This window comes from Pleurodeles waltl, chromosome 2_1, assembly GCF_031143425.1.
Source record: "Pleurodeles waltl isolate 20211129_DDA chromosome 2_1, aPleWal1.hap1.20221129, whole genome shotgun sequence".
Lineage (NCBI taxonomy): Eukaryota > Metazoa > Chordata > Amphibia > Caudata > Salamandridae > Pleurodeles > Pleurodeles waltl.
In genome coordinates, this window is record NC_090438.1 from 166,078,425 (window position 1) to 166,104,231 (window position 25,807).

The following is a 25,807-nucleotide window of genomic DNA, read 5'->3' on the forward strand; positions in this document are numbered from 1 at the left end:
AAATAATTAAGTGGTCCAAGATACTAGCGGGTCGTATGTGTAGTAAAGGATAGACGGGTGGCCATATTTGAGTGGTGCTAACAGTACTGGAATATGTATAATGTGTAGCAGGAATCATTATTCTTCCCCCATGATTAATATGAATATTTAACCAGCTTGCGAACAGTTATGAAGTATATGTAACAGCATTATTTACATGTATGGGAGGATAGGAATTTTGGGACAACAAAATACATAAATAAAAAAAATTAAAAAAGCACCGTCCATATTGGAGTAGAAGAGACACCAGTAGAACCAATTAGGCTATGTTATAAAGATGCCATGTAGTTATTGTATGTTATATTTGTTCTATATTTAGAGGTCAGGGATTTGGCTGACAGCGTATAGGTCCTCTAGGACAACATACTTCCAAGTTCCCATCCCTCCCTGCTGCTGCTCCAAAACCCCTTTAGTTTGTCCTCAGTTGTCACCTGGTTGGAGCCTGGATACGTTATTACCTCCATGTGTGGCAGAGCATCACCTAAGCCATTTGTGTGCTTCTTATTGTCCAATGAGAGTGGCTCTGAGACTTCTGGACTTCTTGGGCTCTTGCATCCTGGTAGTCGACCAGTGATAAAGCAGACTCCGCTTTAGAGCAGTTGATAACACTCAGAACTTTTAAGACAGTCATATGATAGACACTTCCAGCCGCAGATTCCTTACCTTATTCCCAAGGTCAGACTGGATCTAGATTTTTTTCTGAGCAGTCCCATTCTTTGGCAGTTGGTGATGTTGTTTGGCTCTGCATGGCATCATCTGTGGCAGAAGTTACAAGCGCAGTGCCTAAATAGGCACCATCCCAACTCTCTGACCCTAATCCTTTTTTTTAGTGGGTCGAGCACCACGCAGTCATTTTCTGACTGAACTTTTGTTGACATCTGTCACTAGAGTGCATTTTTCACATCTTTATGAACTATTTAGTCAACAACAAAAAAATCTTTTAAAACCTTTTGGAGCCAGTCACAAGCAAATAAATGCCTGTGACAGACCCCCACTTGACTCGCCTTTGGTGCCTGGAGTCAGACTATGACTCCAAGGCTTGCTCGAAGTGCAGTATTATGCACCCGAACGCTACCTACAAGTTAACCATGACTCTCCGGCCATTCAGCACATGACTCTCTCTCTCTCTCTAGGTTCTGGTTGCGAGGGAGGTCCTGTGTCCCCTCTCTGAGTCTCTCTGCCGGTCATTGTATCGATCCAGGACTTTGTGTTGTAACTCACACTATAGGAAGTCCAAGAAGTTGAAGCATTCTTAGTCTTCTCTGCACCAGTCTAAGTCATCCGATGTGGCGCAGTAACAATGTCACAGATCTATGCACCACTCTCATGTCTTCCCCGCGGAGCCAGACCCTGGGTCCGCTATGTGCTTCAAGTATCCCAGAGCCCAAGAGGACCCCCGCCCAACTACCTCAATTCTATGAGGCCATGCCCTTCATTTTTGGGAGGCCAGGCACCTCTGGAGGGCCTTCAGCCCCATGGGTTCAGAAAGGACACCGACTGGATTTCTGCCAGTGGGTTTACCCTTGGCATCAGTCAGGCCCTCATTATCCTTTCCATTGGCACCGCCGACACCCATTTGTGATGCCAACCCCTTTATGATTCTTGACACACATACAGAGCCGGACTGACATCACACGATGCCAGCACCAACGCCAACCGGACCCACACAGAGTTTGAGACAGTGACTTATTTTCCCAAAAGGCCCTGTAAGGAGCGCAGTGGAGAAGATCACAGGATTCCTACTGATACAGCGACCATCTAGAAGAGACCATGACTGTCGATAATGGTTATGAGGAACTGGTTGTTGCCAGCATTCTGGGTACCTTGCCAGACACCGCTTTCCTCTCTCCTCTCACAGTGGCTACAGAGGAAGTGGCCTCCTTTGTGTTGGTGTGCCTGAGGGCAGCTGAGGTCTTGTTCCTGGCACTTCCCAAAGTGGAAGTTAAAACCAACATTTTGACAGTGGTGCTTACATCCGAAGTATCCTCCTAAGAACCCCCACCCCCTTTAATGAAGCCCTCACTGATGTCCTAGTCAAGGCCTGGGTTGAGCCCTGCACAGGCACTCTTGTGCACAGTACCATCACCCCGCTCCCTGGGATCCAGACTTCCTTACCCAGTGCCCTACCCCTGTGGGCCTCGTGGTCCAGGCCTCTACCTCCCACACCACCCTCACTACAACACTACTGCATAGGGAATCCAAGAGGCTGGATATGTTTGGGGAAACAATTTTCTCTTCCACGAGCCTTGCACTGTGGTCTGGAAGCACTGTTTGCTTATTGGGCTCATATTAACATATTCTATGGGATTCCATTGCACAAGTGCTGCCTATAATCTTGGGAGGCCAGGCTGTACAATCCCTAGCTATTGCTGGTGTAGAAATGCAGTAAAGTTAATTATGCGCTGCGGATTGCATACAACTGACTCGCTGGGCAGAGCCATTGCTTCTACAGTGGCACTTAGACTTCATACCTGGCTGACGACAACTGGGTTTTCAGGGCATGTACAGTCATACTTTGACATGCTTTGTGACAGCATTCACTTCTTTGGTGAAAAGGTAGATCTGGCACTTGAGCAGTTGAAGGATAGCATGGCCACCGTGTTGTTGGGGCTCACCATGACCCAGCGACAACTGCAGTCTGCCTGCCATTGCGCATTCTCAGTGGTTTCCACTGATCTATCAAAGGTTCTCTCCTTTCCTGGAAACTACCTTGCACCACGTCCGGATGGAGATGCTATTCGTGATCCGCAAGTCATCGCCAGCTGAGTTCATCCGCCCTGACATTTCAGGAGCCTGCAAGGTGCTGCACAACCAAGAAAATGCCCTGATGTTCCAGCCACGTCCTTAGGCACATAGCCTCTATGGCTGAGGGTCCAGGAACTCACTCAGCCCTGTTTGCTGCAGTACCACATGGTGGTGTTGTCCATGAGCCCCCTGAACCAACCTTCCCTTTATGGATGGAAAGAAGGCTTTCAAAAACAAGCATACCACGCTACACTTCTACAACTTAATGTTGAGCTGAAACTCCAACAGAGGCCACAGTCCTCTGATCTCCACCTCTCCCAGACAAGCCACCCCAGCATAAGTGAGGCATCTGTCACCAATGTGAGGTATGAATGGGGAAGGGAAATGGGTCTGCCACTGAACCAGTCTTGGTTCAGCAGTCCCTATGGCAGGTCTTTTGCCGTTCCCTCTCATATCTGGACCAGGTCAAAGACTCCCCTTATGCTGTGTCCACCCGAACTTCAAGTACCACTGAAGAGCCCACATATGCCAACTGGCATGTGCCACTAGCAGGATGCAGGAAGCCATGAGGCCCAGAAGACTCAGTCTCTCTCACTGAAAACCAGGATAGAAGTTTAAACATCAGTATCATAACCTGCATGTCCTGGAATTGCTGTTCTGGAGAATAAGAGAAAAACTGCTCTGTTTCCAGAATGGCTCAGATGAAAGGGGAGCATCTGAGAGCGAGTCAGATGTGACCTGCTAAAGAACCTAGCAAATGCAGGAAGTGCATCGCAATCTGGAGGTGGGAGACAACCACCTTGGGCAAGCCAATTTTCAAAAGCCAGTTCTCTAGGTTGGGGAACACTGGCATTCCCAGCCTCCCCAGATGGGCTGCAACCACCACCATCACCTTTGTTAAGAACTGAATGGTGCTAGTAAGGCTGAAGGGCAGTACAGCGAATTGGAAATGCACCTGACCTTGCAAGAACTGCAGATAACTTCTGTGGACTGGCAGGACTAGAATATGGAAGTATGCCTCTTGCATGTCCAGTGCTACCATCCAGTCTCTGGCGTCTTGGGCAGACAGAACCTGAGCGAGCGCTTTGAACTTTTCCTTAATCAGGAAGTAGTTGAGAGGACACATGCCTAGAATAGGACTGGGGTCTCCATCCTTTTTCAGCACCAGAAAGTAGTGGGACTAGAAACCACAACCTACTTCTGAATGAGGCATCCTTTTGATGGCTACTTTTGCCAGATGAGCCCGTGCGTCACTTTAGAAGAGTGAAAGGAGGTCCTCTGTCAGCCAATCGGAGGACGTGGCAGGGTTTGTTGGAAAGGAAGAGCATAACCCGGCTGGGTTATCTGAAGTACCCTTCTGTCCATTATCCACTATTGTGGCAGGTGGTGCCATATCCTGCAGCCAACCAGTTGCCCTTGATTTTGTGAGGGCATATTATAAGGGCTTTGAGACTGCGGTTGCCAGAGAAGAATGGACTGCGTAGGCCTCTTGCCTTTGGTGCCCAGGGGTCTCTGGGAGCCATGTCTGTGGCTATTAAAGGATGCAGGCATATTTTGGTTGTGGTGGCTAGGGGTGAAAGGGTGTGGCTGATAGCCCTTACAGTAGTCATGTTAGCACTTCTGCATGCTGTAGTTTTCAAGGCTACTCTCCTTTGTAGCCTAATTTTGTCTTAAGTGGAGCTTAGGGCACCTTTATGCTAATACCACTTCTGCTTCAAATTCTTAAGAAAATTAGGATTAGGACCAACCGGCCCCAAGTTATCCATATGACTCTGGATTGGGCACAGCATGTCTGGTATCCTGAATTCCTGAACATGAGCGTGGGTCATCTGTCCAGGCTGCCCTTTTGAGAGGACCTCCTCTCATAGCCCCAGGGCAGGGTTCTCCACTTAAACCTGCACACTCCATCTACATGCGGAGACAGTTGAGGGTGTTTGATTTGCCTCTGAAGTCGTTGATGTCATCTTATCATCCAGCATTCTTCAATGAAAACATTATGCGACTCTGGTGTGGAAAAAAAGTCATAAAACTGAGGTCAGTATACTGGTTGACTCCTATATAGGCACCTCGCACATCACTTCCGTAAATGCCACATGGAGCCAAATAATGCCACTTACTGGTGCGCAAGCGGACTGCTCAGAACTGAGTAGCTCATCTCAGACAGTCTTGCATCTCAGTATTCCTGTACCTTGATGAATGGTTGCTAAAAGCAGTGGTGTCTCTCCACTTGCTGCCAGTGGCATCCATGATCTTTGATCTGGGTTTTTCTATCATTGTGCCCAAATCTCACCTCAAGCCCCTTCAGCGCCTCCTGTTTGTAGGGGAAGTGCTGGATACAACATCACTCTGAGCCATCTCCCCTCAAAACATCCAGGACATTCATGTTATGAATCTGATGGTTCACTAATGGGTTCAGGTTCCAGTCCTGATTGGACATGAGCCTGCTAAGGCTGCTGGCTTCTTGAATTTTCATGTTCATATATACGAGCTGCCACATGGAGCTCTGTTGTAGTGTCTCTGTAGGCAGTGGTTGCAGCACTGGTGAGATCTGTCTGTTGAAAACCATTGTCATCTCTTGGGAGGCAACAGCAGACCTATCCTGCTGGGCTGTGGAGGAGAACTTCTCATTAGGGATGTCCTTTAACCCTTTACCATCTGTGGTCACAGTGGTGATGAATGCCTCCACTCTAAAGTGGTGGACTCACTTGGAGGAACTGGAGATCAGAGGCATTTGGTCTGCTCAAAATCAGGCTCTGCACATCAGCCTTCATGGAATCTGGAAATAACTAACCATCTGACTTGGCTATTTGAACGCAAAGGTAGAGCACCTCACTTGGTGTCAGCTTGCTGACCACTAGTGGCCCCTCCATCCAGAGGTGGTCCAGCACATCTTTGCCAGCGGAGTGTCCCTCATGTGGATTAGTTTGCCACTTGCAACAACACATTGTCCACATCCTATGCCTTCTAGTATCTGGTGCTTGGGGCCTTAGGAGACTGATTTATGTTGCTGTGGAGTTTTCCACTTCACTGTACAATTCCTTACTATCCTAGATTCATCAGATTCTGAGGAAGATTCAACAGGAGCAGGCCATGTAGTCTTCATTGCCATAGATTGGTCGGGGAGGGCGATCTATGCTGACCTCTTCCTGTGTCCCCCTGCTCCATCGTTCTTCCTACACGGGCCTCCTCCTTAAACAGGTTCTGCACCCCAATGTTGCAGACTTTTTTGTGGTTGCAGTCACCTGTGCAAGACGCATCAGTGAGTGGGAAGCACTAAGCGTTGGACTACCACTTGCTTATTTTTCCCACCAGTAAGTTGGTACTCCAAACCTGCCAAAGGTTGTGACCCCTTTCCAATTCAGTCAATCCCTCACTCTTCCATCGTTATACTCTCCACCACATCCTACCAAGGAGATGTAGAAGTTACACAGGCTGGGTCCTAAGAGGACTGTTTGTTTTTACATTCAGCAGTTTAAAGGCTGTTGAGTTGATGAACAGCTCTTCATAGAGTGCACAGGTACCAGAAAGGGTGTAGCAGTGTGCCTTATCAAGGTGGATCATCCTATGTATTAATATGTGCTATGCCCTTGTGCATAATGAACCACAGGAGGACAGTGCCAAATGGGGTGGATTATCGCCTGTGACTTATTAACAAAAGTCCAGTAATGGTCTATATCTGATAGGAACTTCTAGTGGCAGAATCTGGTAGAGACTTCTAGTTGCAGATTCCTTACCTTATAATTTCCCTCAATAGCTCGATCCGGACACTTTTCTTCAAGCAGTTCCTCTGCGCTCTGTCGAGTGGTGTCCGTAGACGCCCCGGGCTCCGTTGACATTGTGGTCTCTGTGATGACGTCGCAGTCATATATAGGAGCCACCCCGGCACGCTGACATCAGTTTTTCTTTTTGATGCAGCCTAAGCACAGATCTGAGAGAAGAGCTACCCATAGTCATTTTTTGACTAACTGCAACACTTTTGTTGAATACTTTTTGACGAGTTTTGGATGCGTCGAGGAAAGTCCCGGAAGACTGGTTTGAGCCCTGCGACTCCTGTCACCGAATGAGGTCGGTGACTGATCTACATCTCATCTGCCTATGGTGTCTGGACCGTGACCCGAAGTCGTGCTCAGAATGTCAGGCCATGAGCCCGAAGGCTTTGAGGGAGAGGTCCCTAAACCTCCAAACTACGGCAAACCTCTTGCATTTGCCGGGGTTTGCTATAAACGTGCCAAAGTCAGACCTGGCACCCTCTCAGATGCTCCCTTTCACCGGAGCTGTTTTGGACATCCTCCCGAAAAGCGAGTCCAGGATATTTGGGCTATGATCCTGATGTTTCAGCCTCTATCCTGGATTTCAGAAGAGAATGACTCTAAGGCTGCTGGGCCTCATGGCCTCCTGCATCCTGATGGTCCAACATGCCAGATGGCATATGCAGGCTCTGTAGTAAGACCTCTGAAGTTCCAGTGGGTGCAGCATCAGGGGAATCTCTCTGACAAGGTCCAGATCTCGGAGGGGACTGCACTAGATATGCAGTGGTGGCTATTGAATCCAGATTGGGTCCACAGCAGATCTATCTCCTGCCCCCAACCAGATCTCACAGTAGTGACAGATGTATAACTACTGGGATGGCGAGGACACATAGGAGAGGCGGAGATCAGTTTGAGCTCTGGGCAATCTGACTTGCATTGAAAGTATTCCTTCCCATCCTCAAAGGGAAAGTGGTGCAGGTGTTCACTGACAACACCACCGCCATGTGGTACTGCTACAAGCAGGGCAGTGGGGGGTAGTGGACCCTGTGTCAAGAGGCTCTTCGCCTCTGGACATGGCTGGACGCCAGGGCATTTCACTGGTGGTTCAACATCTGGTGGGCTTTCTGAATACCAAAGCAGACGAACTCAGCCGTCGAGGCATAGTCAATCATGAATGGCATCTCCATCCGGAGGTGGCGCTAGGTCTTTTTCAGAAGTGGGAGAGCCTTGGTTAGATCTGTTCGCCTCTGCAGAGAACGTGCAATGTCAACTGTTTTGCACGTTGGAGTTTCCAAGGCGGCACTCGCTCAGCGACACTTTTTGTCACAAGTTGAGCTCAGGCCTCCTTTACACCTTCCCGCCAATATGACTTCTGCCCAGAGTTCTGAAGAATATCAGGCACAACCGGGCCCAAGTAATCCTGGTGGCTCCACACTGGGCACGAAGAGAATGTGTAGGAAAGTACCATCTTTCTTGGCATGGTTACCCCCATTTTCGGCCTGTTGTCAGTGTGTTTGACTGTGTCTACTGGGATCCTGCTAACCAGGACCCCAGTAGTTTTGCTGTCTCCTGTAAAATGTACTTTTTTCTTCCCATAAGTGGCATACTGCCCCCCACCCACATGTAAGTCCCTAGTATATGGTACCTAGGTACCAACGGCATTGGGGTTCCAGGGGATTCCTATGGGCTGTAGCAGTTATTCTACCACACATTGGGAGCCCATGCAAAGGGTTCTGCAGGCCTGCTATTACAGTATTCGTGAAATGGGTGCATGCACCTGTTTTCACTACAGGTCACTGTAAGTCACCCCTATGGTAAGGCCCTCTCAGCGCACAGGGCAGGGTGCAGGTACTTGTGTGTGAGGCACCCCTGCATTAGCAAAGGTGCCCCCTCAAACTCAAGATCAATTTTCCTGGAATTTGTGAGTGCGGGGATACCATTTTGCGCATCTACTGGACATAGCTGACTGCCCATGTCCAGCTACATAATGGTAACTCCAAACCTGGGCATGTTTGGTGACAAACATGTCGGAATCATACCTGAATACTTCTGCCCTCCTGCTGCTTGATCTGATCAAGCCCAGGAAGGCAGAACAACGGATTTCCTTGGGAAATAGGTGTGACTGGGTTGGGAGGGGTAGCCTCCCCAAGTCACTGGTTTGCTTTGAAGGGCACATTTGGTGCCCTCCATGCATAAACCAGTCCACACTGGTTCAGGGACCCCTAGTCCCTGCTCTGGCTTGAAACTGGACAGTGGAAAGGGGAGTGACTACTCCCCTGTTCATCACCTCCCAAAGGGTTGGTGCCCAGAGCAACTCCAGAAGGTCCTTGGGCTCTGCCATCTTGTTACGAAGATTGGCAGGGAACCCTAGGAGCATCTGAGTGGCCAGGCCAGGCAGGTGATGTCAGAGCCCCCTCCTGATAGGTGCTTACCTGGTTAGATGACCAATCCCTCTTTCAGGGCTGTTTAGGGTCTCTATCTTGGGTGGGTCCTCAAATTCGGCTTGCAAGACTCCAGCAGGATTCCTCTGCAACCTCCACTTCGACTTCTGGCTATTGGAACTGGAACTGGACCCTCCAGGAACTGACAACGCTGCAAACAATGAAGACTCTTCTGCAACTTTGTTTCTGTGACTCCTGCTAGCTTTGCAACATTTCCCTGACTGGGCATCCTCAAAAGACAGCAACTCTTTTGAGGAAGAAGGAATCTTCCTTGGAGTGAAGTCATCACTCCCCTGCAACCGCAGCAACCTACAGTAAGCGACGACCGGCTGCGTGGATCCTGCATCACTGGTGGTGGTCCGGAGTAGTCCTCTTGGTCCTCTCTGCCAGCTGTCCAACTTTGGCGAAGGTAAGCCCTTGCCTTCCGATGCAGGACAGTACCCCTGTGCACCACGTCTCATGCAGCTGCCAAGGCTTGTTTGCATATCCTCCAAGGAATCTTCAGGCAATGTGTAGCTCCAGCCACCAGCACTCCTTTCTGCAAAGCACAGCCTCCTGCGTGGTTCTCCGGCAACGTGGGATCCTCTTCTGTAGTGCTGCGAGGGCTCCTTCTGTGACTCCTGTGTCCCCGTCCTGTGGGACTCCTGCGGGTGCTGCCGCTGCTCCTGTGGTCTCTCTGCAACTCTGAGGGTCCCCTGTGACAACCCTCCTGGGTTGAGTCCTCTGGGCCTTGCTGGTCCCTGGCAGCACCGCTTTTCCACTAACTGTGTCTTTGCCGAGACTTGTTGGTGGGATTCCTGCACCAACACCCATCTGCAATCTTCACTCCAGCGTGGGAAATCATCTGCATCCCTCCGGCTCCAGGGTTGCAGTGCTTACCTGTTCTGCATCACTGTCGACCAACTCCTGCAAGTATAGCTGGGTGGGTAATAGCTCCTACTCCTCCTGGACTCCACTGTGACTCTTAGACTTGGTGCTCTCTCTCCACAGGTCATCTTTCTTCAGGAATCCACCGCTGGTTTTCTTGCAGTCTAGTCTGAATGTCTTATTTTTCTTCTTTTCCTTCTTATGTGTGGTTTGGGGAAATTCCAGTGATTTACTCCTGCTTTCCTGGTCACAATGGGGGGCATCTTTTCAATGCCTATTTCTGATTGCTAGTGTATATATTTAGTGTATTACATACATCCTATTTGAGGGTTGCCCTTCTAGTATTTTATGGTATTGTGTTCCAAAGATAAAGTACATTTATTTTTGTACAACTGAGTTTTTTCTTTCATGTGTGTAAGTACTGTGTGACTACAGTGGTATTGCATGAACATGTCTCCTAGATAAGCCTTGGCTTGGCTGCTCATCCACAGCTACCTCTAGAGAGCCTGGCTTCTAGACACTACCTACACTTAACTAAGAGGGGATACCTGGACCTGGTATACGGTGTAAGTACCTTAGGTACCCACCACTCATCAGGCCAGCTTGCGACAGTCTAGTATCCCAAGCTATTGAGCATGACCATTGTAGGAAAGTGCCCTTCTTGGCATGGTTAACTCCCCATACTTTTTGCCTAATATTGATGCCAACTTTGAGAGTGTGCTGGAATCCTGCTAACCAGGTCCAGACACCAGTGTTCTTTCCCATAATCTGTACTTTTGTTTCTACAATTGTCACACCTATGGCACACAGTTAAATCCCTTGTAAACTGTACTTCCGGTATCAGGGACCCTGTGGCCAGGGAAGTTCCTCAAGTGCTGTAGCATGCATTATACCACCCCAGGGGACCCCTCACCAAGCCCATGCACACTGCCCTTGCAGCTTATGTGTACTTGTGGGGGGGAAAAGGCAAAGTCGACCTGTCACCCCTCTTAGGGTGCCAGGCCCACAAACCACTGCCTGTGGCATAGGTAACTCACCCCTCTAGCAGGCCTTACAGCCCTAAGGCAGGGTGCACTATTCCACAGGTGAGGGTATAGCTGCATGAGCAATATGCCCCTTCAGTGCTAAGTCCATTCTTAGACATTGTAAGAGCAGTGTAGTCATACTGAGTATATGTTCTGGTAGTTTGTCATTATAACTCCACAGTTCCATAATGGCTCCACTGAATACTGGGAGGTTTGGTATCAAACTTAAACCCACACTTATGCCAGTGTGGGAGTTATTGGAAAATGCACCCAGAGGGCATCTTAGAGATGTCCCCTGTATGTTAGCCAAACTGCTAGTGCAGGACTGACCAGTCTGTGCCAGCCTGCCACTTCCAGACGAGTTTCTAAATACATGGGATGAGAGCCTTTATGCTCTCCATGACCAGAAAAAGCCTGTCATGGGTGGAGGTGCTACACACATTCCCCCCCCCCCCCCTTCCAGGAACTGTAACACCTGGCGGAGAGCCTCAAAGACTGACGCCTCTTGTTACAGTGCCCCAGGGCAACCCAGCTAATGGAGTTGCCCACCCCCTAGACAAAGCCCCACTTTTGGCAGCAAGTCCGGCAGGCAAATTTGGGAAAGCAAGAATGAGGGACCACCCCAGCTAGGATCACCCCTAAGGTGTCCAGAGCAGAGGTGACCCTCTCCCTGCAGAATCCTCCATCTAGTTTGGAGGACAGGGACCAATAGGGTTAAGTTTGTGTTCCCCTCCCCAAAGGGAGTGGACACAAGAAGGGTATATCCACCCTCAGGGACAGTATCCATTGGCTACTGCCCTTTGACCCCTGTAACTCCTCTAAATCCAGGATTTAAGGGCTCCCCTGAACCCAGATCGTCTCGTTCCTGGCGACCTCACAAGAAAGGATTGCTAGGCTGAATCCCCAGCAGAGAAGAAAGACTCAAACTGACTTGGCTCCAGCCCTACCGGCCTGTCTCCTGCTTCAGAGAATCTGCAACAAAGCGATACATCTTGCAGGACTAGTGAACTCTGCCAACCTCCAGAGGATTGTCCTGCATCATAAAGGACCAAGAACTCCCGTGGACAAGCACCCCTGTCCAAGAAGAAACTATATCCGTGAGTCCTGACCACTCTGCACCGGACGCCCACGCCCCGTGTCCAGGTGGCCCAACCAGTTAGAGGAGATCCCCAGGTGATTCTGAGCAAGTGCCCACCCTGGGTTGACCTCTCCTGCCCCTCATGATGATGCCTGCAGTGCCTGCAGTGTGAATCCAGAGGACCCCCCGACCTCGAAAGCTCAGGACGAAGACGTCTAACGCCTAAATGTACACTGCACCGGCAGCCCCCAGGCCTTGGAGAACCCAACCACTGGTGCAGTAACTTTCAGCAGGAGGCCCACCTACTTGCCCATCCTGTGGTTTTCCCAAACCGACCACCTAGACCCAGCATCTAAGTAACCCCCTTATAGAAGAGCATTGGGAACCTGATGCTCTGCTTGCACCCTTCACCCGGCTGCCCCTACGTCGCTGAGGGTGTGAGTGTGGTGCCTAGTTGCCCCTTCCCCAGTGCTCCTCTAAACCCTCCAGGTCTGCCCTCTGAAGAAACAGGTACTTACCTGCCAGCAGACCCAAAACCTAGTGCCCCCAGCCTCCATAGGAGCCCATGTTAATTTTGCCTCAACTTAGACCTCTGCACCCTGCCGGCCCTGTGCTGCTGATGGTGGGTATTTGGGGTTAACTACAACCCCAACTTGTGGACTTCCTAACCCCCAGAGACTAGAACTGTAAGTCAAGTACTGACCTGTAAATCGTATTAAATTTTCTTCCCCTCAGGAACTTTTTCTGAAAACTACACTGGCAACTTTTAAAACAGATTATTGCCATTTATTCTTAAACTGTATAACGTACCGGTTCCAAACAAAATATTATTGATACATATGTGAAATACGTATTTATTAATGTACTTACCTGCAACTTGAATCTTGTGGTTCTAGAAAAAAATTAAGAAAATATATTTTTGCTATATAAAAACCATTGGTTTGGAGTTAAGTCACTGAGTGTATGCTTCCTGTGTTGTCTGTGTGTGTGTGTGTGTGTGTGTGTGTGTGTGTGTGTGTACAACAAATGCTTTGCACTACCCTCTGATAACTGCTCGACCACACTACCACAAAAGAGAGCAATAATATTATCTACTTTACCCTCTGTTAAGCCTCTGTGGAACCCCTGGACTCTGTCCACACTATATCTCATTTTGATATAGTATATTCATAGCCACCTTCCTACAGCCATTGATCCTCCGATCGGACTGCCCCTTTGTGGCGATCTTCTGTCGCAGCAGCAGGAGACGGTCCTTCACCCGAACCTGTCCAGTCTCTACCTCCTTGCCTGGAGATTGAGTGACGGCAGTTGACAGCTTTTGACCTTTCGCCCAAAGTCTGGGATGTTTTCTTGGCACCAAAATAATAACTGTTTGTCGTTGGAAAAAATGTATGGCATGGTGTATGAACAAGACTGTTGATCCCCTTTCTGCACCCCTCTCTGAGGGTCTCCTTTTCATTCTTTTTCTTGCCCAGCATGGCTTTGCTCTGGGCACCCTCAAGGGTTATTTGTCTGCCATTTCTGCCTCCTGAAGGCTGCCAGATAAACCTTCTCTGTTCAAATCTCCCATTATTGGGAGGTTTCTTAAAGGGCTCACCCATATGTTCTCTCCTATCCTGTTCATAATGCCCCAGTGGAATTTGAACATGGTCCTCACATATCTCATGTGTGCTCCCTTTGAGCTGCTCCACAACTGTCCCCTGTGGCTCTTGACTCTTAAAAATACCTTCTTGATTGCCAGAGTGAGTGAGCTCCAGGCTGTCTCTTCAAAGCCACCATTTCTGGCTGTCCATCCTGAGAAGGTGGTGCTTCGTACCAGGGTTTCCTTCCTTCCAAAAGTGGTGACACCTTTTCATGTAGGCCAATCAATCACCCTGCCTACTTTTTATGCACCCCCACACCCCTTTCATGCGGAGGAGAGACTCCACCGGTTGGATCCAAAAAGAACGTTGGCGTTCTACCTAAATAGCACCAACGATTTCCAGGTGGACAGTCAACTCTTTGTTGGTTTTGTGGGTGCGAAGAAAGGAAGGGCAGTGCAGAAGAGGACCTTCTCGCAGTGGGTAGTCCTCTGCATTAAGAAGTGCTACACTTTGGCGAAAAAGCTACCTTCAGAGGGTTTGCATGCCCATTCCACCAGAGCAACTGCTACTACCACAACGTTAGCACGTGGAGTTCTAGTCCTACATATCTTCCAGGCAGGGACGTGGCATCTCTGCACATGTTCACTAAACATTACTGACTGAACAGTCAGGTCCGCAGAGAAGGCTACTTCGGCCATTTAGTCCTGCAGGACTTCTTGATGTGATCATAGTTCGCTGCCCACCACTGGGGATGGTTTTGCTCTGGTATCTATTCTATGGTTAGGAATCTGCAACCAGAAGTCTCTATCAGATTAACAAGTTATGTACCTTCGTTAACGATATGACATCAGTGCGCCGGGATGGTGCCTATATACGACTGCAACGTCGTCATGGCGACCACGACGCCAATGACGCCCCCGGAGTTGACCAACGCCACCCAATGGCACGTAGGGGTACTTCTAGAAGAAAAATCTCCGGATCCAGTCTGACGCCTAGGGGAAATTCTAAGGTAAGGAATCTTTAACTAGAATATGTTTTTACCAGATATATTGCTATTGAAGGTAAGTAACTTGTTCATATTTCCTGTTGGATACTGATGGCTAGATGTCGTGGGGATTCTGACATTCTTTGTGAGAACAATTGATTGAGTACACCAGCGACCTGCCATACAGCAATGACTGTAGGAGGTGTATTGTTTTTTTTTGCGAATTCGAAGAGGAGACGAGAATGGTGAATTGAATTGTGCTCTGAAGAAGTCCATTTATATGGATGAAACGATGTCCCTGCATTCGTGGTGAACATGTGATACTTTAAAAGAATGACCAAATAAAAATAGTAAAGGACTATGGTGCAACTTCATTTTGTTTTAATATAATGTCCTGATTTTTAGGATTGCATCTTGGTAGCAGTTGTTTTAGTGAATGCTCACAAATGCTGAATAGAAACTTATCGAACGGGACAATTGTATATGGAACACAGCACAGGTGCTCTAACTTTAGGTCCGCTGCCCACATTGTATGGTAACCACTGGAGGGCATTCCAGCAGGGCAAAATCATCATCTTCCCGTTTGGAAAGGGAAGTCCTAGTGGCTGAACTTTACAAGGTGGCAGCATTGGCATCCCTTCATACTTTTGCACAGCACTGCTGTTTAGATTCGAAGTGTGAAGAGATCGGCATTCTGTCCCCCCGAACCTGTTCAGAAGGTGCTCTGCAGCCAGAATTATCCAGCAAACGAAAACGTACTTTCAGTAATGATAATTCCGGTGGATACTCTAGCTGCAGATTCCTCACCAAAACCTCCGGCCTTTCTGTCTTAAAGGCTAGCCATACATTGACATTCCTTATTAAGGTTCCACGTGGTTTTTCACACTGCACCTTAACTGAATTAATACCACTCCCATCCTGCTTGTTTGATTGGTGTTGAAGAAATCAATAGGAAAACTAATGTCAGGATGCTGGATGGGAGCTTTATGGCTCCAGTGATATCACAGTGACATAATGTCCAGTACTCGTGCTAAACCCGCGCCCCTTACATGGGAAAGCTATTAAAAAACGTCTTGCTCTAGTCTAGCGTTTGGTATATTCCGAATTTGAGTCCACTGGTACATAGAGTATCCACTAGAAAGACAGTTAAGAGAGATAAGTAACTTTTTATCTTTCCCCCATTTATTAACAAAATAAGTTAGTTTCTTGAATATCAGGCAGGCATTTTGTAGTGATCAAATTTGCCATTTTCAGTACAAAAATATTTTGTATGATTTTTTTTTTTTTATCCGGTGAATTTAATTAAATGGCGATATCACATGCTTGCTTCCTTTGTGACATCCTTTATGAACTGGTTTACTGAATACAGGAATTTAAAGAAATGCTTTGTCTGCACAAATACATTTAGATGGCTGCAATTCAAGACCTTTTATTCCATTTCACAGCACTACTCTAACCACACTGTTCCAACGCAATCCAAGAGTAAGGAAAGAGAAGAAGACAAGAAAGATTTGGACAAGTCAAGAGAAAGGTCAAGGGAGAGAGAAAAGAAAGAGGATAAAGAGAGAAAAGAACGAAAAAGGGTTTGTCATTTTAAAGTTTTTAATTTTGAATTTTTTAACACGTTGTTGTAGCCATCTAATCATGCCTGCATAATTAAAATGTATGAACTCTGCGTAATTGAGCCGGAGTTCTAATGACTGTTTATTCTGTCTTGAAATGTGAGTATATTAGGGTTATTTGTGTCCGATTCATACATTTTAGCATTTTTCCGTCAATATTAAAATAATAACTTGTTTAAACCTTTACAATTCATCTATATAGTAGACTCCACCTTGCTGAATAGGTTGAAAGCTCTTCGGGAGATACCCATCCTTTCAGGTTACCAGACATTAGAATTTTTGTACATGTTTCTTTTTTTTCCTTTTTATCAACAGAAGAAAATATAGAAATCTAGTAACCCTGTAAGATCTCACCTACCAGGTTACTTATTTCATCGAGGGCTTAAACAAGTGGTAAAAAGGGCATCCTACATGAGCCATACATATTTTTCTGATAGCTGTGTCAATAGATCACATTTTATAGCAGTAATATAAAAGCATTATGGGAAGGTGGCCTATCCAAAAGTATGCTGTTTGTTTACAAATATTATTTCATCCAAAGATGCTTTCTCTTCAGGCGAAAGACCACAGCATCTTTGTGTTAATACGTAGCCCTGTCATACATTTTCAGGGAAGCCCTGCTTGTCCACCATATCCCCTTTGGTGAGCTTCAGAATCGCATCGTCCCTGATGTCAGGGTCCACCCAAAAAGCACCCTGTTTTCTTTAGAGTGTACCATCTTCTACCCAGGTTATGTGATGACAGACTGCAGTGACAGCATAATTTTAGATTTATGAGCCCTGTAGAGCTCAAGCAGTTCCTCTTAACTCGCTATTTTGCCGTCATCAAATCTGGGACATTTAGAGTGCTAATATTAATTGTTGTTCGGTATTTTATCCTGTGTGACAGCTAACTGGTTGGTGACCGATTCCAATGGACTGCACATGATGGTCGTCTCCATGGTATACAGCTGGTGTTATTATTGATGACTTGTCTTTCTTCTTCGGTGTTTATTCAACACAGCAACACTGACCCCTAAGCCATTTATTATATTTATGGTCAAGTGTCATTGCTGTGTCATACATTAGTAGTGACTTGACTAAGCGGATTTGGTGATGAGTATTATTCTTAGCCTCTTTTATATATCTCCACAATCCCTTGTCCCTGAGGAGGGAAAAAGCAGCTGCACTCCCAAGGATTCAGCAGCAAACAACTTTGTTTAGTTAATGTAAAATGTGGTGTTCTATGTAGCAAGGTCTACGCGATTCGGAACTGTGTGTTTTCAATCTAAAAATTAATCATTTAAATTTGTACTTTTGTTTTAAATAACAATGCTGTTTAAAATGTTAAAATTGTAATTATTAGTTATTGTAATCATACATTACCAATCCCTGAAACCTTAACATTCCTTACTCCGCATGCCTGAATCCTAAAAGCCCTTACTATCTTTAAATACTACTCATCCTTGTACTCTAAACTCCCTTACCAACCCCTAACCCTAAAAGCACTTGACTATCCCCAAGTACTACCCATAAAAGTAAAACCATATACCCATGTATGAAATTATTCTTAAAATATTAAATTTAGTTAAAATTATTTTTCCTGTTTACTTAAATCTACTTTCAATAGTGATTACAATTAATGATTAAATATTACACTAGTTTTACATTAACTAAATTAAATTTAAAAATAATTAAACCATTGTTTGAAATTTTTGTATGGAACTAATCCTTAACATAGTATGTGAATGTACACATATGTATAACAGCAGGAAATTATCCCCTACAAGTGGAGTAGGTTTTTATCACGTTTGTGCTTTCCATATTTCCTTAGTGGACTATTAGCCACAGTCTCTGCTGTTGATTCAGAGAGACAGATCTATCAGTTAAAAAGATTATTACATGAGCTTTCTGTTAACATTGCACGACCAAGGGCTTCTGACTTTACCAGAGTCCCTCTGACGTTCCTCCCATAGGCTAACACTGCTTAGTATCAACGTTAAATTATATCTAGTGCATAGTGTGAAAGAACTTGCAGACACTTTAACTAAAACCTTGGCTGTGTTTACTGCGATCCTGCTAACGGGGACCCCAGTAACTGTGCTCTCTCCCTCTGGATTTGGTTGGCACTAACCTTTTACACCCCCACAATTAGCATACTGGTGACCCGATATAAGTGCCTAGAATATAGTACCTAGATACCCAGGGCATTGGTGCATCAGGGGTTCCTCATGGGATGCAGCATGTATTAAATACTAGATTTAGTGGTGTTACCAGGGTCAGAGGGAAGTAGCCTATGGCTAATGTCCCTGAGGGTGGCCACTCACTTCCTGTGCCCACTCCCTTTGGGCAGGGGGAGGCACACTCGTAACCTATTTAGATCCCTCCTAAATAGGTCCTATTAGGCCACTCCTAATTGGTCCATTCTTCCAAACCAAGATGGAGGAATCTGCAAGGAGGGTGTCACTTCAGCTCTGCACACCTTAGGGGGTGGTCCCAGCTGAAGTGGTCACTCCTCCCTGTTTTACCTAATTTTCCCACCAGACTTGCTGCCAAAAGTGGAGCTTCGTCTGGCAATCTTTATCTGATGAAGCATGTTTGCTTATTAAACACAGAAAGGTCGAAAGAGGCAACAAATCCACTTTAACCGCTTCTGTGCCAAGGACGTAAACCTCGGCCTGGAGCCGTGGGGTTCCCTCCCACCTCCCCAAGGCAGGGATGGAAGGGGAAGCCCTTCCCCTTCAACCCCCGACACCCCTCCTAACCCCCCACCCCCGGTGATGTCGGCGTGCAATTGCGCGCTGACCTCACAGAGGCCACCTCCCATTGCGCTGGAAGCTCAGCTTCCAGCGTGATCGGAAGAGAAATGCAAAAGCATTTCTCCTCTGATCATGTGATGGGGGCCTGAGAGGCTTCAAAGGGAAGGAAAGGAATTTCCTTCCCTTTAAAGTCTCTCAGAGCATTTTAGCAGCCGGATTGTGAAGCGATCTGGCTGCTAAAATGCCCACTAGACACCAGGGATATTATATTTTTTAGGAAATTGGCATAAGGGGAGCGACCCCTTGGGCAAGGGTCGCCCCCCACGGGGGCATTTTTTTTCAAGGCCTTTTCTGTTTAGGCCGCCGACCCCCACCCCCCACCCCCGGGGCAGATCGGCCTATTATTAGAAACCTCTAGGCGCCAGGGATCATTTGTTTTGTTTTTGTTATTTTTTTTGTTTTTGTTTTTTAGAGGTGGGGAGCGACCCCTTAGGCAAGGGTTGCCTCCTAGGGGGAATATTATATTTAGGCCATTTCTGCCCCCCTTGGGGGCAGATTGGCTTATTTTTGGAAGGCCCATCTGCCCCCAAGGGGAGCAGAGAGCCCACAAGTGACCAGGGAAGATTTTTTTCAAAACAAGAGGGTGGGGGGTATGGCCATACTCTCACCCCAAATAAATGGGGAAAAATTGTTCTGCCCACCAGTGGGCAGATGGGGCAATTACCCCCGATCCACACCCTGGAGTCTCCCCCGCACACTAACGGCAAGCAAGAGGACATTTGATTATTTTGGGTTTTCGTTTTACATTTTGGCTATGAGAGCTTGGCTAACTCTCAAAATCGTCCCACTTGGAATGGTGAGGGCTGCACTTCATGGACTTTGGGACGCTGCCATGTAGAAAAATCCACAAGACCTAGAAACATCTGAAAACGAAACATCTAGGTGATTCCAGGGTGGTGTGCTTCACAGGCACCCGCACTATTTTCTTACCCACAATGCCCTGCAAACCTCCAACTTTGCTGGAAATCACACATTTTTGTGATGGAACCTTCCAGAATCTGCAGGAATCCACAAAGTTCCTACCACCCAGCATTGTCTCATCTACACTGATAAAAATTCTGCTGCACTTGTCAGCCTAAAAATGTTTTTTTTTTATTCTTTTTTCTTTCAAACTGCCCATTTGGACCCGCTTTGATTCCCCCTCAATTTCAACATGTTTTTGGCTCTTCCCTGTCACAAGCACTTGGCCCACCTACACAAGTGAGGTACAAATTTTATCGGGAGTCTTGGGGGAACACTGGGTGGGAGGAAATTTGTGGCTCCTCTCAGATTCCAGAACTTTCTGTCACCCAAATGTGAGGAAAAAGTTTTGGGGTTTTTTGGGGCCAAATTTTGAGGTTTGCAAAGGATTCTGGGTAACAGAACCTGGTGAGAGCCCCAGAAGTCACCCCACCTTGGATTCCCCTAGGTGTTTAGTTTTAAAAAATGCACAGGTTTTGTAGGTTTCCCTAGGTGCCGGCTGAGCTAGAGGCCAAAATCTACAGCTAGGCACTTTGCAAGAAACACATCAGATTTCAATGTAAAAATGTAATGTGTCCATGTTGCATTTCCTGTCGCGAGCACTAGGCCCACCAACGCAAATGAGGTACCATTTTTATCAGGAGACTTGGGGGAACACAAAATAGCAAAACAGGTGTTATTGCCCCTTGTCTTCCTCTACATTATTTCCTTCCAAATGTAAGACAGTGTGTAAAAAAGACATCTATTTGAGAAATGCTCTGTAATTCACATGCTAGTATGGGCACCCTGGAATTCAGAGATGTGCAAATAACCACTGCTTCTCAACACCTTATCTTGTGCCCATTTTGGAAATACAAAGGTTTTCTTGATACCTATTTCTCACTTTTTATATTTCACCAAATTAATTGCTGTGTGCCCAGTATACAATGAAAACCCGTTGCAAGGTGCAGCTCCTTTATTGGCTCTGGGTACCTAGAGTTCTTGATGAACCTACAAGCCCTATATATCCCCGCAACCAGATGAGTCCAGCAGACGTAACAGTATATTGCTTTTGAAAATGTGACATTGCAAGAAAAAGTTACAGAGTAAAACATGGAGAGAAATGGCTGTTTTTTTTTCACCTCAATTTCAATATTTTTTTATTTCAGCTGTTATTTTCTGTAGAAAACCCTTGTAGATCTACACAAATGACCCCTTGCTGAATTCAGATGTATGTCTACTTTCCAGAACTGTTTAGCTTTCTGGGATCCAGCATTGATTTCACAGCCATTTCTGTCACTAACTGGAAGGAGGCTGAAAACACAACAAATAGTGAAAATGGGGTATGTCCCAGTAAAATGACAAAATTGTGTTGAAAAATTGTGATTCAAGTCTTCCTGTTCCTGAAAGCTGGGAAGCTGGTGATTTTAGCACCGCAAACCTTTTGTTGATGCCATTCGGAAAAAAACACAAGCCTTCCAGCCCTTTTTTCCCATTTAAAAAAAAAAACAAAAAACTAAATATTTGCTGTATTTTGACTAATTTCTTGGTCTCCTTCAGGGGAACCGACCAAGTCTGGGTACCTGTAGGATCCCTAGGATGTTGGAAAACAAGGACGCAAATTTGGCATGGGTAGCTCATGTGGAGTAAAAGTTATGAAGGCCTAAGTGCGAACTGCCCCAAATAACCAAAAAAAGGCTCGGCACAGGAGGGGAAAAGGCCTGGCAGCAAAGGGGTTAAAAGTGTTTACTGCAAGACCTTACTGGATCCAAACTAAAAACAATGGACTCCTGACTGGTTTGCTTGTAAACTCAGTCTTGCGGATGCCACAACAGGGCACACATTTTTCCCAGCATAAATGGATTTCGTGAAAAGCTGCTTAGTGGCAACGCTGACATCAACCACTTCAGTAAGCAGATCAAACCCTGTCAAACTGATGCTGCTCAATCGCATGCAAGTGTAGGTTGCGCAGACTCAGTAGTCTGCCCTGTTGATGAAACCGGAGGTCCTTGCCAAGTGGTAGCCTGATTGGAGAACAAATGCATATGTCCAAAAGGTCTGGTGCCACACTCTCCTGGCCCAATCCAGTGCCACTGAAATAAGTTGGGCCCTGCCATTCCTGACCTTTTTCAGGTATTTTTGATTTTGGTCCTCCTGGAACTTCAAATTCTACTGCAGAGCCTGTGTATGCCATTTGGCACAGCTGATGAAGCAGATACAGGCCAAGAAGCCTCAGAGCTGCTGATCAAAGCTTAAGCTTAAAACATTAGAATCTTGGCTCGAATGTCCTGGATTTGTTGCGGCATGGGATGAGCCCTGAACTCTACTGCACCCAAGATATTTCCAATAAATAGAAGCCTCTGTCAAGGAGTCAGGTAGTGTAGGAAGCTGGCCTGGTGTGTGATGGACACCTGTTGTGTTGTCACCTTATACCAGATCCAGGTATACCCCCAATAGTGAAGTGTAGGCAGTGTCTAGGAAGCCAGGGCTCTCTAGAGGTAGCTGTGGATGAGCAGCCAAGACTTACCTAGGAGAAATGCAAAGCTTATTCAATACCACTATAGTCCATGGCAACTTATCACACATAAAGAACCACACATTGTTACAAAAATAAAGGTACTTTATTATGGTAACACAACACTAGAATACTTATAGGCAGTTACACCCAACTGGAGGTAAGTACACACTAATTATATACACAATAGCAATCAGCAAATAGCATGAAAGCAACAAGCATTGTCAATACTGAGTCAAAATATAAAGGGCCCTAGGGGAGGGCCAAACCATATACCAAAAGTGGAAAGTGAGATACAGTCCCCCCCACCCAGGAATGTGGAGTTGTTAGAGGGGAGCTGGAGGAACAAGAAGCCCCAAGAGGTGAGTACCAGAATGACCCCCAGCGACCAGGAGAGCAGAGGTAAGTACCTGGTTTTCCCAAGGACTAACAGGAGGACTTAGAAAAACGATTGTATGTGAACAGGACCAGACAGGAAGAAACCAAAGGCGGATTCCAGTAGAAGAGGACCTGCAAATGAAGAGGACAGAGACCAGTCCACAATAGTGTGTCCAGTGGGGGCAGAAGCCACTAAACACCCTTCTGTGGATGCAGAACCAGGACGATGAGGGGAGAAGACCAGCTGTGGAGCCCATGAGATGAAGAGGAGTCCTTTGAGTGGTGCAGATGGTGTCCCACGTCTGTTGTTGGGTCGCAGATCATCAGTGGTGCAGGAGAACCACCAACAAGCATTGGCAAATGGAAGAGAAGCAAAAGCAGAGTTAAAAGGCTGAAGAGGACCAGCAAGGCCCAGGGGACCCGCCCCAGGGAGGGGAGTCCGCGGTGATCCTCAGTAGTCGAGAGGGCCAGCAAAAGTAGTCGCAACCCCCACAGGCAACCCATTGGCAGCAGGTGTACAGTAAGTCGCAGTGAAGCTCAGCACACCTGAAGGAGGATTCCCACGTTGCTGGAGCACCAGAGAGGCAACTGTGCTTGGCAGGATGGAGTGCCGAGGGCTGGGGCTACACGGAGCCTGAAGATCCTTTGGAGCAGGAGCAAACAACCCTTGGTAGCTGCAGGAGTTGCGGTGCACAGGAGTGTACTGTCCTGCAAGGAGAGGCAAGGGCTTACCGTTTCACAAGTTGTACATCTGGCAGAGGTCCCAGGGGGCCACTCCAGTCCACCATCTATGATGCAGGATCCACACAGTTCCAGAGAAGAGCAGATCAACACAGCCAGAAGTCGTTGCATTTAGTACCTGCAAATGCAGGGGAGTGACTCCTTCATTCCAAGGGAGATTCCTTCTTGCTTTTTGGGGCAGGCTAAAGTCTCGCCGATGTCGGAGGATGTGCAGCTGGGGAAATGTTGCAGTTGCTGGAAGAAGTTGGAGAAACAATGTTGCAAAGCGGAGTTGTCGGTGAAGTTGCAGTTACGGTTCCAGTGGCCAGAAGATGAAGTAAACAATGCAGAGGAGTCCTTGTGGAGTCTTGCACATGGAATCTGGGGTCCCACAATCAAGAGAGTCCATAAATAGCCCTAAAAGGGGGTTTGGTCACCTATCAGGAGGAGTCTGGAATGTCGCCTGCCTGACCTGGCCACTCTGATGCTCTCAGGGGCCTCTGCACACCTTGGATTTAAGATGGCAGAATCGAGTGGCCACCTGGAGGAGCTCCGAGCACCACTCATGGGGTGGTGATGGACAGGGGAGTGGTCACTCCTCTGTCCTTTGTCCAGTTTCGTGTCAGTGCAGGAACCAGGGTCCCTGGAGTGGTGCAAACAGGTTTATGCAAGGAGGGCACCAAATATGCCCTTTAAAGTATACCGGTGGCTTGGGGAGGCTACCCCTCCCAGCCATGTAATGCCTATTTCCAAGGGAGAGAGTGTTGCCTCCCTCTCCGACAGGAAATCCTTTGTTCTCCATTCCTCGGCATGAGTTGGTCAAGCAGCATTAGGGCAGTAACCTGTCTGAGGGGTGGCACCAGCGCGGGCTGCCTGGAAAACCCCAGAAGACTGGTAGGAGCAATACTGGGGGTCATCTAAGGAGCAGCCCCCAGAGTGCATGTAATCATACAACAAATACTGGCAACAGTATTGGCGTACGATTCAGACATGTTTGATACCAAACATGCCTAGGGTCAGAGTTACCATTATGTGGCTGGACATAGGTGGTGATCTGTGTCCAGTACATGGGTAAAATGGCTTTGCACATACGAAGTCCAATGTAATGGAACTGGAGTTCGTGGGGCACCTCAGGTCATGCGGGGGTGCCCTCAGACACAGTGACCTGCACCCTGCCCTCTGGGCTAGGAGGACCTATCATAGGGGTGACCTAGTGACCTGGTGCAGTGACCTGTGGTGAAAGGGTGCATGCACCTTTTCACACAGGCTGCCGACACATTTTGCATGAGCTCCCACGGGTGTCACAATACATGCTGCAGCCCATGGGAAACAGTTTGTGCCCTGGGTACCTAAGTACCATATACAAGGGATTTATAAGGGTCACCAGTATGCCAATTGTGGGGTGTGCAAAGTCTAAGCATACTGATAGCAGGCTAAGTGTGGGGGTAACCATGCCCAAAAGAGGGTACTTTTCTACAGACCCACCTCCTGGGATGGTATTGCTTGGGTATCTATTCTAAGGTAAAGGATCTGCAAGTAGAAGTCTGTATTAGATGAGCAAGTTACTTGGCTTTGGTAACAAATTATCTGGTATACATATATTCTTGTTGCAGATTCCTTAACGACCCACCCACCCATCCTCCGCGCTCTGCAAATTGATTTCTAGTAACAGTAACTCCCTTAACTCCCTTTTCATGGCTCTGCGCTTCTGGCATGGAAAGTTGTGAAAAAAAACTGACGTCAACCTGCCAGAGTGGTGCTTATGCACAACCGCAACGTCACCACAGCAACCACAATGCCAATGACCGAAGCTGAGTCAGCTGACACCTCCTGAGGGCACACAAGGGTACTGCTCGGAAATAAATCTCACGATCCAGTCTGACTCCTAGGGGAAATTCTAAGGTAAGGAGTTAGCGACTAGAATATGTCTCTATCAGATAATTTGTAATCGAACGTAAGTCACTTATTCTTTAAAGCACCTATTGTGATTTATTACAGGTTTAAAACATGTTCCCTCCCGAACAGTTTGTGATGCTTCATTGGCATCTAATGTTCCTCTTATGTACTCCTTCTGAGCTGATAGCACAGCTTCTTGTTGGGTCATCTGTCCTTAAAACAGTCTTTTACTTTGCATTCATTTTTTGGCACAAACACCATATACAACATTTCATATGGACAAACTGGTACTAAGCACTCAAGTGGCCTTCTTTCCAAAAGTCATGACTATTTTCCATGTTGGGAGATCATCACCCTTCCTGCGCTCTTTGCTCTACCTCACCTTTTGAAAGAGAAGAAGTGTTATTGGTTCCACCCTCAAAAGGGAT

General features: G+C 47.0%; 1 protein-coding gene across 2 annotated transcripts in view; it reads left to right on the forward strand.

Moving 5' to 3' along the window:
- THOC2 (THO complex subunit 2) overlaps positions 1 to 25,807 on the forward strand; it is a 900,323-nt gene that overhangs the window by 845,076 nt on the left and 29,440 nt on the right. For both annotated transcript variants that reach the window (XM_069211944.1, XM_069211952.1), the window contains exon 34: positions 15,958 to 16,095. In XM_069211944.1, the coding sequence (XP_069068045.1) occupies positions 15,958 to 16,095 (138 nt within the window). The remainder of the gene's footprint in view (positions 1 to 15,957; positions 16,096 to 25,807) is intronic.